The following is a 15,351-nucleotide window of genomic DNA, read 5'->3' as shown; positions in this document are numbered from 1 at the left end:
AACCAACTCCCCCAGAGCTTAGCATCAACCTTCTTAGGTTGTAGGGTAAGGGATCCCATCCAGAATCCTTGCCCAGAGTAAGCTCTGGGGAGAGGACTGACCCCATTTTGGTTTCTAGGCTCCTTTCCCCAAGCTATCTAAGCCCTTTCCCTTCTAGTTGGCCCTGTTCTGCTCTTGTCTTCTGCCCAGTCTTCTAGTTGTTCTTCCTTACCTTTGCCTGGTCAGACAATTATCTGCCACCCCTGATTAGCTGCAATAACATTAATGTAGATTTACTGTTATAGAGACCACCAAACCAATCATTAAAGCACAAGCCTGTGATGAGATTGCAATAATCTAGTAGCCCTGCATTATTCATGCCATCTGATTCCTGCAGTTGTTCACATGCTAGGAACAGAGGTGAGAGAAAGTTACACAACCATGATGACTGAGTCCACTGAAGATTTGTTGTCTGATCACTATTCAGCACTTACTGAAGGAAGATCCTCCCTATCTCCAGAGAGGTTTTTCCAAATGTTTTCTCCCTCCTTTAAACCTCTCACAATACCTTCTCCCCATTATCTCTTCTGAGAGCCTCTCCTCCAAGAAAATTAAGGCCATTTTCCACATTTTCCATCCTGCCCTCCTTTTTTCACATCCTATTTACTGGTCCCCTCGCTGTTCCATCTTAACACTTCCATGTCTTTTCCCCATTCTTAAACCCATGTTAAATTCTGACATCCCATCTATCATCTTAAATCCTAAATTCTCCTTTTACTCTCTTCTAACCCCTATCCAATCTGTCTTGTACCCCTCAGTGTACAACTGAAATTTCTCTCTTAGAGTTACCAATGATCATTTAATTGGAAAATCTAATGGCTTTTTTCTTAATCGTCATCATCCTTGATCTCTCTAAGTAATAAACATTTGCCACTGCTTATCACCCTGTCTGTCATCTTCTCCTCGTGACATTTCACACAAGGTTCTTGTCCTACCTGTCTGACCATTCCTCAGTTTACTTTGCTAGATCTTTATTCAGATCATGCATACTAACTGTTGGTCCAACTCCCAGAGTTTTGTCCTGGGTCCTCTTTTCTGCCTATAATCTCTCTTAAAAAAAAAAAATTTTGATCAGTTTTATAAGCATTATCTCTGCCTCCCACTGCCCCCCCCCCATTGAACATTTTTAAAAGGTTGAAGATTGAAAAGGGCATTAGGTTCAAGTTCAAGTACAACCACATCACTCCCCTGACACCACTCAGTAGATGCCAGTGGCTCCCTCTTGCTTCCAAGATTAAACACAAAATTCTCTGCCTGGAATTCAAATCCCTGCACCTTTCCAATCTTCTTACACTTTCCTCAGGTACTTTTTGATCCAGTGGCACTGGTCTCCTGGCTCTCCATCTCTTGGTTCAGAGTATTTCCTCTGGCTGTCACTCATGCCTGGAATGCTCTCCTTCATCATCTTGACCTCCTGACTTCCCTAGTTTCCTTTAAGTCTCAACTAAATTCCCTTCTTTTACAGAAAGCCTTTACCAACCTCATTTAGTGCCTTCCCTCAGTTAATTATTCCTTATTTCTCCTGTATTTAGTTTGTTTGTATATGGTTATTTGCATGTTGTCTCCTCCATTTGATTGTGAGGGCAGAGACTGTCTGGTACAGTGCGTGGCATATGGTAAACACTTAATAAGTGTTTATTGATTGGTTGATTGATAGAGCATAGTTTTAGAAAGTAACATAAGTAATGACAAATAGTTAGCATTGGTACAGAACTTAACTATGTGTCAAGTACTGTGCTAAGTAGTTTATAAATATTATCTCACATGACAACCCAGAGAGTCAGGTGCTATTGTTGTCCCTTTTTTGCATGTGAGGAAACTGAGGCAAACAGAGATTAAGTGACTTACTCAAGGTCACACAGCTGATAAGGCAGGAATTGTACTCAGGTCTTCCTGACTTCAGGCCCAGTGCTTTCTGCTAGCTGCCTTCCAAGCAGTTCAAAAATTAGCTTGAACTTTGAAGTGAAGTGAGCTAGACTAGGGCTCTGCATAAAATGGTGGTTCCTGCCAAGGATTCCTGGAGCAGGCTCCCAGATGGAGACATCTTGAGGTGGGCCAGGTTGCTGAAGAGATGAGAGAATCTGGAGAGTTGAGCTGGAAGATAGTAGGAGATGATATCAGAAGGATATGACATGAGGAAGAGAGAATAGGATGTTTTAGAATGGCCTTTATGAATTGAGTTCCTTAGTAAAGAGGGTTAGAGAAGAGATTTTAAGCTGTTTTTCCAATGAAATATTTCACATTATCTTCCATTTTTTCATTCTTTTGGTTTTATTTTGTGATTTCTTGGTTTCTCATAAAGTCATTAGCCTCCATCTGTTCCATTCTAATTTTGAAAGAACTATTTTCTTCAGTGAGCTTTTGAACCTCCTTTTCCATTTGGCTAATTCTGCTCTTTAAAGAATTCTTTTCCTCATTGGCTTTTTGAACCTCTTTTGCCGATTGAGTTAGCCTATTTTTCAAGGTGTTATTTTCTTCAGCATGTTTTTAGGTCTCCTTTAGCAAGGTGTTGACCTGCTTTTCATGCTTTTCTTGCATCTCTCTCATTTCTCTTCCCAGTTTTTCCTCCACCTTTCTAACTTGATTTTCAAAATCCTTTTTGAGCTCTTCCGTGGCCTGAGCCCATTGAATATTTATTTTGCCTGTTTGGGATACAGAAGCCTTGATTTCTGTGTCTTTCCCTGATGGTAAGCATTGTTCTTCCTCATCTGAAAGGAAGGGAGGAGATATATGTTCACCAAGAAAATAGCCTTCTATGGTCTTATTTATTTTCCCAGTAGGTTTCTTGACTTCTGAGTGTCCTCTCCACCCCCACCTCACCTCCAGATCCACCCAGCCTCCACCCAGCCAGCACTTGGGGTCTGAGATTAAAATGCTGCTTCCCAGCCTTAGGGCTTTGGTGGGTGGGGCTGCTATTCAGTGTGAGATTAAGTTCTGGTGCTCTGGTGGGGGCAGGGATGCCGCACGGGGCTCAGTTCCCTCAGGGGGTTTATGCAGAGACCTTCAGCAATGGATCCGAGCTCCTGCCTGCTCTGGGAGCCCCCCTCCACTGCCGCCTCCGCTGCTGCTTCCCGAGGGGCCCTGAGTTATGGGGGCACCCCACTCCCCTCTCCCCGAACTGAAAAGCCTCTCTCACTGACCTTTGCTGCCTGTGGGTGGAGGGACCTGCTTGGCCGCTGGAGATTCTGTCCCTGAAGCCTGCTCGGATCGGCTCCTCTCGGTGCTGCACCGCCGAGACAGGGCTGGGCTCTGCTCCAGGTCTGGTGCGCAAGGGACATTTCGGGTCAGTTTTTCAGGGCTCTCTGGAACAGAAATCTTCTCTGTTCTGTTGTTGTGTGGCTTCTGCCGCTCCCGAATTTGTTGGGAGTTCTTCTTTAGAGGTATTTTATGGGCTGTGAGTTTGGAGCTAGTATATGTGTATCTTTCTACTCCGCCATCTTGGCTCCTGCAAGAAGAGATTTTCATTGGAAGTTTAAGGGGAGAAGGAAAAAGTTTGGAACAAGTGCTGTTCCAAACAAACAGAATAAGTAATTAATTGAGAGAAGTAGTATTGCTTTGCTGTAGTGGGGGCCCAAAGGTCCCCCAACTAACAAATTTATAGTGCACTCAGCACTGTTTCATGAGTTGCTCCAGTTTTATTCAACAATATGTAAGTAACATGATGGGAATAATCCAGGTTTGGATGGATCTGATCAGCAATAAGGCCAAGCAAGAAGATTGTGTAGATTTTAACTGCTTCACAAATTGGGAAGGGAAGAGAATGTAGCCAGAGCACAGCTGATGACCTGGGAAAGTACAGAGGGATGGAGATATTGGGGGCATCCTGGTGAGGATGAAGAATAAGGCATAGGGAGAAGTAGAAATGCAAAAGGTTATGATCAGATAAAAACAACTGAGCTCTTGAACATGGAATTAGAACATTTGTAGGTGATGGCAAATCAATGGTATGAAAGGGTATGAAACATAAGTTCTCAGTGCCAAAATCCATGAATCATCTATCCACTCATGAAGCTACAACCTTAGTTTAATTCCTCATCACTCTTAGCTAAGATTATCTCAACAGCTTCCTAATTGGTTTCCTTGCCTGAAGTCTATCTCCCCCTACTGTGCTCTACTCTGCTACCAAAATAATTTTCCTTCATTGAGAATCTATTTTACTCCCCTTTTCAGTCAACTCTAGTGGCTCTGTTGCCACTATGATTAATATGAATTGCTCCATAGCTTTGAAAACCCTACATGACCTTGTTCCAGACTTTCCTCATACTTTGCATTCCAGCCAAGTTTGTTTTCCTTACATAAGACACTCTCTATCCCATCTCCATGCCTTTGAGGCCATTTGCCAAGAAATCCCTCTTCTTTCCTCTTCCTTATCTCATATCAGTGAGATCTCCTCACCAACCACCTCTTTCTTCACTCCTGACTCACACAAAGAGGTGGGCTTTCTTTTGCCTAGGCAAACCTCTCTGCATGTGGAAACTATCCCATATATCCCATCCTCTCCAGCAAATGATCCCACCCTCATCCATAATTCTCCTAATCTTCACTTTTCCCCAATCTATTGGCTCCTTCCCTGATGCCTACCAATAGTCCTCTATCTTACCCCATCCTTCAAAAAAATCTTTACTTAATCCAGTTACATCTCCTCGGTACTGTCCTTTATCTCTCCTTTTTGAGATTAAATTCCTTGAGAAAGCCTTATTGCTCACTTCTAAGTCTTTGCAGTTTAGATTCTGACCACCTCATTCAACTAAAACTTCCCTTGCTAAAGTTACCAATGATCCCTCAATTGCCAAATTTAATGGTTTTCATTCTTTATCTTTCTTGCTTTCTGCAGCATTTGACACTACTGATCACCCTCTTCTGAATAGTCTCTCCTCTAGGTTTTCCTGACACTACTTTTTCCTAATTCTTCTCCTACCTGTCTGACCATTCTTTTTCAGTCTCCTTTGTTGTTCTTCATCCTTCCATGTCATGTCCACTTATTGTGGGCATTCTCCAAAGCTCTGTCCGGAGCCCTTTATTCATTTCTTTCTACTCTTAACTAGTTTGATGATCTCATCAACACCTATGTATTCAGTTATCATTTCTATGCCAGCCTTTCCCAGATCTCTCTCGATTTCCTAGTGTCACTTGAACTCCAGTGCCACATCACCAATTGCCAGTTGGACATCTTATGCTGAATGCCCCATAGACATCTCAAAATCAATATGTCCAAAATAGAACTCATCATCCTTTACCTCAATCCTTTTTTGCCCAATTTTCCTATTACAGTTAAGGGTAGTACTACGATTCTTTCAGTCACCAGGCTGATAGCCTTGTGTCATCACCTACTCCTCACTCACTCATTCAGACTATTGCTAGATCTTGTGTTTTTTCCCTGTACAACATCTCTCATATGTATCCTCCTTTCTATGCATAAATCTACCTTGAGTAGGCTTTCCATCTCATTCCTGGACCGTTGTTGTAGCTTTCAGGTTGATCTCCTTACTTCAAGTCTCTCTCTAGTTGCCAAAATTATTTTCTAAAATTCAGGTCTATTTCACAATTGATAAATGGCCAAAGGATACGAACAGGCAGTTTTCAGAGGAAGAAATTCAAGATATCTAAAGCCATATGAAAAAATGCTCTAAACCATTATTGATTAGAGAAATGCAAATCAAAATAACTCTTACGTATCACATCACTCCTGTCAGATTGGCTAACATGATGAAACAGGAAAATTATAAATGCTGGAGAAGATATGGGAAAATTGAAACACTAATACATTCTTAGTAGAGTTGTAAATTGATCCAATCATTCTGGAGAGCAATTTAGAACTATGCCCACAGGCTATAGAAATGTGTATACCCTTTGACCAGTAATACCACTTCTAGGGCTGTATCCCAAAGAGATCATAGAAATGGGAAAAGGATCCATATGTACAAAAATATATATAGCAGTTCTTTTTGTGGTGGCCAAGAACTGAAAATTGAGGGGATGCCCGTCAACTGGGTAATGGCTAAAAAAGTAGTGACATATGAGTGTAATGGAATACTATAGTGCTATAAGAAATGATGGGCAGGAGGACTTCACAAAATCCTGGACTTTTATGAACTGAGGCTGAGTGAGGAGAGCAGAACCAGGAGAACATTGTACACAGTGTTATGACTAACTTTGATAGACTTGGCTCTTCTCAGCAATCCAAGGTCCTAAGACAACCCCAAAAGACTCATGATGGAAAATGCTATCCATATTCAGAGAAAGAATTACAGAGTCTAAATGCAGATCAGAACATACTGTTTGCTCTTTCCCTTTTTTTTTTGTTTCTTCTTCCTTATTCATTCCATTGGTTATCATTCTTCTTTACAACATGACTAATGTGAAAATATTTAATATAAATGTATATGTAGAGCCTGTATCAGCTTGCATGCTGTCCTGGGGAGAGAGGAAGTCAGGGAGGGTGAGAAAACTTAAAACTCAAAAGCTGGTGTTGTAAACTAACTAAACAAATGTAGAAAAAATATATTCAGGTGTAACTATGTCTCTCCATACTTATAAACTCCAGTGGTTCTCTGTTAGCTCCAGAATCAAATATAAAGTTTTGACATTTAAATTCCTTAACAAGCTGTCTCCTCTCTAACTTTCTAATCTTATGCCTTACTCTCCTCCATATACTTTATGTTTCAACTTTACTGGTGTATTTACTGTTTCTCACACATAATTGATCTTCCATCTCATACCTATATGCCACTTTATTGACTGTCCCCCATACCTGAAACACTTTCCCTCCTCACCTATGTGCCTCCTTCAAAACTGAGCTCAAGTTTCACCTTCTGTAAGAAGTTTCTTTCCTAGTCTCTTCTGCTGTTAGTGCCTTCCTTCTGAGGTTAACTTTCACTTATACTGTGTAGATCTAATAGGTATAATTGTTTGCATACTGTTTCCTTCATTGTGAACTTCTGCCTTTCTTTGTGTCCTCAGAGTTTAGCATAGTGCCTAGCATAAAGTAAGAACTTAATAAATGTTTATCAACCCACGTAACTGTAGTATTGTAACTGTAGTAATTGTAGAGGCCTAGCACATTGCCTGACACATTTCTTAATAAATGCTTATTGGATTTAATTGAGTGCCCCAACATGTTCCCCTGGTGTCTCTAATGTTAGGAGAAGCAAGGAAGGCTTCTAGCATGTTGGATAGGTGTATTCCTTATGACAAACTTAGGAGACAGTAGATTGTTTGCAATCTGTCTCATTGGAAATATTCAAATGGATAAGATCACAGATTCATTTTAGTATTTTGGGAGAGGGCATATATTGATACAGATTATCTTAAATGTATAAATGGCATATCCACAAAGAAAAGTCTCCTATATGTTTCACTTAAAGCAAAAACATCTGAACATGTTAGATAGGTTTTTAATCCAGAAATTAATTCAATTTTAACAATTTTTTTTTTAAAAATCTGTTAAGTTTAAGGGACACTGGTAAGTCTAAGGATGTGAGAACTAAAAAAGGAAGTAGTCCTTACTCTCAAGAAACTCATCCTGTCCTGGGTGGAGATAGCAAGTATATAATAAATACAACGTGGTTTTAAGCAGAAGAGAGCCCTAACAATTCAGGGAGTAAGAAGATATGTCCTAGAACAAGCACCCAAGCTGAGCGTTGAAAGAAGCAGTATAGCTAAAATGCACTTATTTTTCTAATTGTTCTCATTCATGTAAATTATATAGTATAATAGAATTTACATATGCCATTGGTAAATTGAGGTTGCAATTAGATTTGTGCCCCAAGAGTCTTTGAACTCTATGCACAAGTCTCCCTATAATCTAGGGAAAATATTTGATATTAATACATGATGCTTATTGTAGATTTTGTCTGAATATTGAAGATATTGATTGTGCCTACACAATGTCAAACATGCTGATGAAAAAATTAATTGTTATGTATATTTTTGACAGCATAACTAAAACATCTGGATGACAAATGAATTTCTCATTTTCCATCTATGTATTGCCATTTTTATCTTAAATAAGATTGGGAAAACAGTGAGAAGTACCATAGTTCAGGGCTGCATTGATGTTTCAAAAATAATTTCTAATTAAATTTAGAACCTAAAATAAGGGGAAAATTAAAATATTATTGACTCCTATTGAACTGTGTAGTTATGAATTTTATTAACTATGTAAAAAAGAAACACATTTACATTATCACCTAAGTCAGAGTTTTTGAAAGAGCATAGACAGTGTGACTTACTATGTCACTGAACCCAGAATTAGTTGGTGTTTTGATCCTGGGTCTGTCATTGTGTTTGGTAAAGTTGCTTTGTGATATGTGGGACTGTTTTCTTAATGACCTCACCAACTTGTAAGGAACAGCTAACTATATAAATGAATGATTAACAACAATATCTTCTTTCAGGTAAATTTGCACCGTGGAAACAAGCTTTTTAATTACAAGATCCTTAATAAAACTCAAGCAAACTATGGTTAAATTTACTCATATAGTCTGTTTATTTGATTGGCATATTTCTTTAGATTATACTTCATAGTTTTTGTTGAAAAGACATTCCAGGAGCAGAACCAAGATGGTGGAGTAGAAAGATGCACATACTCTAGCTCTTCTCCCACAGCCCATAAAATACCTGTAAAAAAATGACTCAACAAATTCCAGAGCAGCAGAAGCCACAGAACGACAGAGTGAAAGAGATTTCCAGTCAGAGGTAACCTGGAAGGCTGACAGGAAAGGTCTATCCCATGGGATGCTGAGCAGAGCAGAGCCCAGCCCTGGCCATGCTACACCAGGAGGAACAGGACCAGAACAGGCCTCTGAGGCAGAATCCCCAGCAGGGAGGGTCTCAGATCCCTCAAACTACAAGCGCCAAAGAAAGCTTCAAAGGTCAGTGAGAGGGCTTTCCCAACTGGGCTAGAGGGGAGCAGGGTCCCCCCCAGCACTGGCCCCAGGTGGCAGCTGCAGTAGCAGTAGTGGCAGCGGCAGTATCCATCTGTGAAGCACTCTGCCTAAAGCCCCTGAGGGAATTGAGCCTCAGATCTGAACCTCAGCCCAGAGCATGGTCCTGGGGAGGAGCACTACGACCCTCCTCTTGACAAAGGATTCAGAAGTCAAGTAACTGGCTGGGAAAATGCCCAAAAAAAGGGGAAAAAAATAGGACCCTAGAAGGTTACTGTTGGTAAAGAGGCATCTCCTTCCATCCTTTCAGATGAGGAAGAACAATGCATACTGTCAGAGGAAGTCAAAGCTTCTCCCTCCAGTACCTCCAAAATGAATATACAGTGGGCTCAGACCATGGAAGAGCTTGAAAAGCAAGTCAACAGCTTGCTAAAGGAGACCCAAAAAAATGCTGAAGAAAATAACATCTTTAAAAATAGGCTAACTCAATTGGAAAAAGAAGTCCAAAAAGCCAATGAGGAGAAGAAGGCTTTAAAAATGCAGAATTAGCCAAATGGAAAAGGAGGTTCAAAAGCTCACTGAACAAAATAGTTCCTTAAAAATGAGAGTGAAGCTGAGGAAAGCTAATGACGTTATGATAAACCAAGAAGTTACCAAACAAAGCCAAAAGAATGAAAAAATAGAAGATAATGTGAAATATCTCATTGGAAAAACAACTGACCTAGAAAGTAGATCCAGGAGAGAAAATTTAAAAATTATGGGACTTCCTGAAAGCCATGATCAAAAAAAGAGCCTAGACATTATCTTTCATGAAATTATCAAGGAAAACTGCCTTGATATTCTAGAACCAGAGGGCAAAATAAATATTGAAAGAATCCACTGATCACCTTCTGAAAGAGACCCAAAAAGAGAAACTCCTAGGAATATTGTGACCAAATTTCAGAGTTCCCAGGTCAAGGAGAAAATACGGCAAGCAGCTAGAAAGAAACAATTTGAGTATTGTGGAAATACAATCAGGATAACACAGGATCCAGCAACTTCTACACTAAGGGATTGAAGGGCTTGGAATAGGATATTCCAGAAGTCAAAGGAACTGGGATTAAAACCAAGAATCACCTACCCAGCAAAACTGAGTATAATACTTCATGAGAAAAAATGGTCATTCAGTGATATAGAGGACTTTCAAGCATTCTTGATGAAAAGACCAGAACTGAAGAGAAAATTTGACTTTCAAACACAAGAATCAAGAGAAGCATGGAAAGGTAAACAGGAAAGAGTAATCATAAAGGACTTCCTAAAGCTGAACTGTTTACATTCCTACATGGAAAGATAATATTTGTAACTCTTGAGACTTTTCTCAGTATTTGGTGGAGGGATTATACACACACGCGCGCACACATATAGACAGAGAACACAGGTTGAGTTGAATCAGAGGGGATGATATCAATAAAAAAATAAAATTAAGGGGTGAGAGAGGAATACATTGGAAGGAGAAAGGGAGAAATGGAATGGGGCAAATGATCACTCATAAAAGAGGCAAGAAAAAGCTTTTTCAATGGAGGAGAAAAGGGAAGAGGTGAGAGGGGAAAAGTGAAACTTACTCTCTTCACATATGGCTTAAGGAGGGAATAACATGCTCACTCAATTTGGTATGAAAATCTATCTTACACTACAGGAAAGCAGGGGAGAAGAGGACAAGTGGGGTGAGGGGGATGATAGAAGGGAGGACAAATGGGAGAAGGGAGTAACTAGAAGTAAACATTTTGGGGAAGGGACAAGATCAAATGAAAGAATAGAATAAAGGGGGTACGGTGTAGGATGAAGGGAGATATAGCTAGTCTTACACAGCATGACTATTATAGAAGTCTTTAGCAAAACTACACATATATAGCCTGTATTGAATTGCTTGCCTTCTCAGTGGGGATGGGGAGGGAGGGAGGAAGGAAGAGAGGTTGAAATTCAAAGTATTAGAAATGGATATTGAGAATTGTTATTGCATATAACAGGGAAATAAGAAATACGGATAATGGGGTATAGAAATCTATCCTGCCCTACAAGAAAAGAGAGAAGATGGGGATGAGGGAAGGGTGGGGTATGATAGAAAGGAGGACACATTGAGGGAAAGGATAATCAGAATGCATGGTATTATGGGGTGGGGGGAGGGGAGAGATGGGGAGAAAAATTGGGACTCAAAATTTTGTGGAAATGAATGTCCTAATCTAAAAATTAAAAAAAAAGACATTCCAAAAAGTGTTACAGTGTAAGAATTAGCACTCTTTTAATGTTGTTTCAGTGTGCTGAGTTAAGCCATTGATTCTCAAAAACTAAAGGAAGAAGAAGCTGTTGACTGGAGCAGTTTGGGATAGGGTGTGATGCCATTAGTACTTTTCCAAGGTTAGGAGTAAATAAGCCATCACTCACTCAGTCTTTAGGAGATGAGGCTGTAGAAACCAGACTTTTCATTAGCAACACCAAAGCCATCATGTTCAATCCTGAACTGATTTCCATTTCCTTTTAACCTATTCTTCTTGCTTTTTGTCTTAACTGAAATTTATGATATATTTTAACCATTGTGAAGTGCTTTGTATACATTGTTTTATTTGAGTCTTACAGTCTTCTGAGGCAGGATGCTACCATTTACCCAGTTTCTATGTTCAGATTTTAGTGTTTTCTTCAACTGTCTCCCACACTTGACATATCTAATCTTACTATCAGTTCTTCCTCCATAATATAACTTGCAGTTGTCTGTTTCTGTTCATCCAGCCATCACCCAATGAAATCCCGAATTGCCATCCCACCCTAGAGAGTTGCAATAGCTTCTCATCGTATCTTCCCTTTAGTGTCTCCCATCTCCAGACCATCCTTATTATCACTGCCAAACTAGTTTTATTTATGCTATAAAGTTGGTCATGTTATTTATCTCCTCAGAATTTTCATTGACTCTTTATTACCTATTGACTCAAGCCCAAACTCTTCCTTGTCATTTAAGGCCTTCCACAATCTGGCACCACTCTGCTTTTCTGTCCTTATTTAGTACTACTCTCCTCCACGTACTCTATATTCCAGCCAAACTGGACTACTTGACACCCTTGCCCCTACTTCCCATACATTCAGCATAGTACCATGGAAGGAACGCTGGATGTAGAGGATGTGAGGTAACCTGGAATAAAATCTTAGCTCTGCTTCTTATCTGTGTGACATTCTGCAAGTCATTGAACTTCTATGGACATCATTTTTCTCACCCTTAAAATGCAGTTTGACTAGAATGATGTCTGATGTCTATTTCGGCTTTAAATTCGCTAACCTCCGTCTTCCATTTTGTTTTTGATTATGTTGTTTCCTATACCTAGAGTACCCCTTCAACCCACCCTTGTACCTTTCCATCTGTTGATTTCCTACCTATCCTTTACAGTCTTACTCTTTCAAATACTACCTGCTTTAGGAAGTAGCTTTCACAAATATCTTCTTCTGCCCTGCATTTTGGGAAAGACCTTTCAACCCATGATCTCAGATAGCACTTGATTTGAACTTTGATTATGAATTTATATATTATTTTGTATTAGAGTCATTTTTTGTGTATTTAATACTCCAGTTAGACACTAAGTTCCGTGAGATCAGGGACCACATCTTCTGAACTTTATGCCCTTTACAGATCTGGTACATAAAATCAACGCATATGGAATTGAATTGAATTGTACTCTTGCACTTTCAGCACTATAGCAAGCTAATCATGTGGTGGAGTGGAAAGAACAAACAGATGACTTGGATTCTAGTACCAATTCTGCCATTAACTCATGGTGTGGTATTGGATGGGGCCTGAAGCCTTTCTGGGCCTTCATTTTCTTGTCTATAAAATAAACAAATGAAATATACATGATTTCTAAAATCTCTTCCACTTCTAAAATTTTGTTAGCACAATTTGTGAACATGATGACATAGTTGAGATGCCAGATAGCATCAGTTGTTTTTTTTTAAATCATACCACTGAACAAACTAGTTCATTTCAGTAAAATTGTAGTTGGAATTTTGTTCATTAGGCAGTATTAATATCTTTGTTCTATTTTTCTAATGTATAAAATACCTGTGGAGAGATGAGAAGGAAGTAGAAGTTGTTGGTAAAGCATTTGGAAGTTTATTTAAAAGATGCCTAGATAATGATACTTGTTCGTTTACTACTTTGGTCTCATAAAGGATCATTATTTTTTCTGAGGTGAATTAATGACATTGGAAATTCTTTTTCATTCTGTTGCTCAATATTAATTAAGGTTATTACACGGTATTAGAGCCTGTTCCTTATGAATTGTTTAGTAGCGTCTGCCTGCTGTTAATGGAGATATCGTTTTAGGTACAGCAAGATTCATGGTTGTTTATGTAACAATTTGTTAGTCTGACAGTCAATAAAAATGAGAAATTACCTCCTTGGTATTTTTCTTAGTTGTCTTCTCCCACAAGCAGTGAATACATAAATCGTAGTTATGTGAACTTGACAGTTTTAATTGTTTAGCACTGACATGCTTTTGTCAAGTGGGGGCATCATTGGTCTTTCTTAACTAGGCTGCATGGCAAGAGTGATTTGCTTCCCCAACCAAGTAATGACATTAGGATAAATGACTTTGTCCTTTTTTACCTTATTTTAGAGAGTCTCTGTTCTGAATCTGAGTTTTGCCATAGCCCACATTTATCCTGATTTTTTTAAAATTAAAAGTAAGATTTAAATTACTGAAAACTTTAGTGGTTTTCTTCAGTCTTTTATGTCTACCCTTAAAATAACTTATCTGTGACATTTTAAATTGGAAGAATCCTTTTTTGGGGTGCGAAACAGTACATTTTTGTTGCACTCAAGAAAACAAAAATGGCTCAAGTTTAAGATTAAAAATGTAGAATAAGCATCTTTATCATGTAGCCTGGGTTTATTTTTACTTTGTCAGTATGTTATTAGTATAAGTTGATTAATTTGTCAGTAAATATTATAAAGAAAAAGATGTTCTCACTATATACTTAATTAGTTACTGGTGTAAATCAAGTATCCATTTATTCTTATTTGAATATTCACTTTCCACCTAAGTGAAATTTGCTTTCTCATAGATAATCTGAAGAAACTGATAGGCTGGAAAAAAGTAATCATGTGCTGTAACTAACAACAGTTCACCATTGCTAATAACTCTAAAATTGTTGCCTTCATTATTGTTTAAATATGATTATAATAGTAACAGTATTCATTTAGAATGTATATAAGATCAGTATATTAAAATATTTCACTGATTAAACTTTGATCTCTCTACTATAGTAGCAGCTCACAACTTAGGCTACGCAGTAAACTTTGATTGGCTATACTTTTGATCTACTCAGAAAAGAATTAATAGGAATTTTTTTTCATGTTGGAAATCTTTCTAAAGGTGTGGAAGGAGCAAAGACTGCGCAGTAGAAATGCCATAAGTTTTTAAGTACTTTAACACAGTGTTTCTATCATTAGAGTTCTTGGCCTGTTCTCATAGGTAAGTTTAGGATTCTGTAGATCGAAGTCCTCTAAGGGCAAATGCCCAGGGCCAAAAGTGGAGATAATAACTTGAGATTTGTGTGCCTCTCTTGCAGGTTACAGTCATAAATTGACAGCTCTGAAGGACTGAAACTCACATCAAAGGATGCAGATCATCTGGTTAGGTCAATTATTGTTAATTTTCATCTTCCATTAAAGTCCTTTAATGTTTTCCTCTTTACCTTTTCTTCCAGCCAAGCCCTACACCAAGTCCTATTTTGGGGAGAAAGCCAAATGCTAGTCAGTCACTACTTGTATGGTGCAAAGAAGTTACAAAAAACTATAGGGGAGTGAAAATCACCAATTTTACTACATCCTGGAGAAATGGCTTATCTTTTTGTGCAATATTACACCACTTTAGACCAGATCTGATGTAAGTAAATACATTTTACTTTTCCAGTCAAATCCTTAACATATGCTAGAAATAAGAAAATAACATTAAAACCACTACTTGACATGTCCTGAAACGCTTAACCATAAATTACTTTGAGCATTTTGTGTACTTTGAGGAAACAGATTTATGCCAAACCTTGAAATCCCTTTTTTACTCCTCCTAAAAACAATCTTTTCTCTATGTTAAAAATGGTATATTTCTTTTTCTTAATCTTATAAAAGAACAGACTTCAAGATGATTATGAAAATTGTGTTAGTTTTGAAATGAGATGAGACAAATAAGCCTGTAGCTTATACGTTGACAACAAGGGATTACCTCATGGTGAATATGGTTGCAAGGCTGGTCTGTAGTCTCCTGCACTAACTTTTTTTTTTAATGGAAATCTTCAGGCAATGAAACATGTATTTACTGTTTGTTTATTTAGTTAGTTAGTTTATTTATTTTCTTCCATATTAGTTTTGTTGATGAAATTGCTAGTTACTGTAGGATATCATTGT

The 15,351-nt window shown here is 38.5% G+C and overlaps 1 protein-coding gene across 16 annotated transcripts in view; it reads left to right on the top strand.

Moving 5' to 3' along the window:
- Positions 1–15,351, top strand: part of EHBP1 (EH domain binding protein 1) — a 417,522-nt gene that overhangs the window by 278,387 nt on the left and 123,784 nt on the right. For all 16 annotated transcript variants that reach the window (XM_072635440.1, XM_072635441.1, XM_072635433.1 and 13 more), the window contains one exon: positions 14,655–14,833. In XM_072635440.1, the coding sequence (XP_072491541.1) occupies positions 14,655–14,833 (179 nt within the window). The remainder of the gene's footprint in view (positions 1–14,654; positions 14,834–15,351) is intronic.

Source organism: Notamacropus eugenii, chromosome 1, assembly GCF_028372415.1.
Source record: "Notamacropus eugenii isolate mMacEug1 chromosome 1, mMacEug1.pri_v2, whole genome shotgun sequence".
In the NCBI taxonomy this organism is placed as follows: Eukaryota; Metazoa; Chordata; class Mammalia; order Diprotodontia; family Macropodidae; genus Notamacropus; species Notamacropus eugenii.
This window is presented reverse-complemented; position numbering and strand designations above follow the sequence as displayed.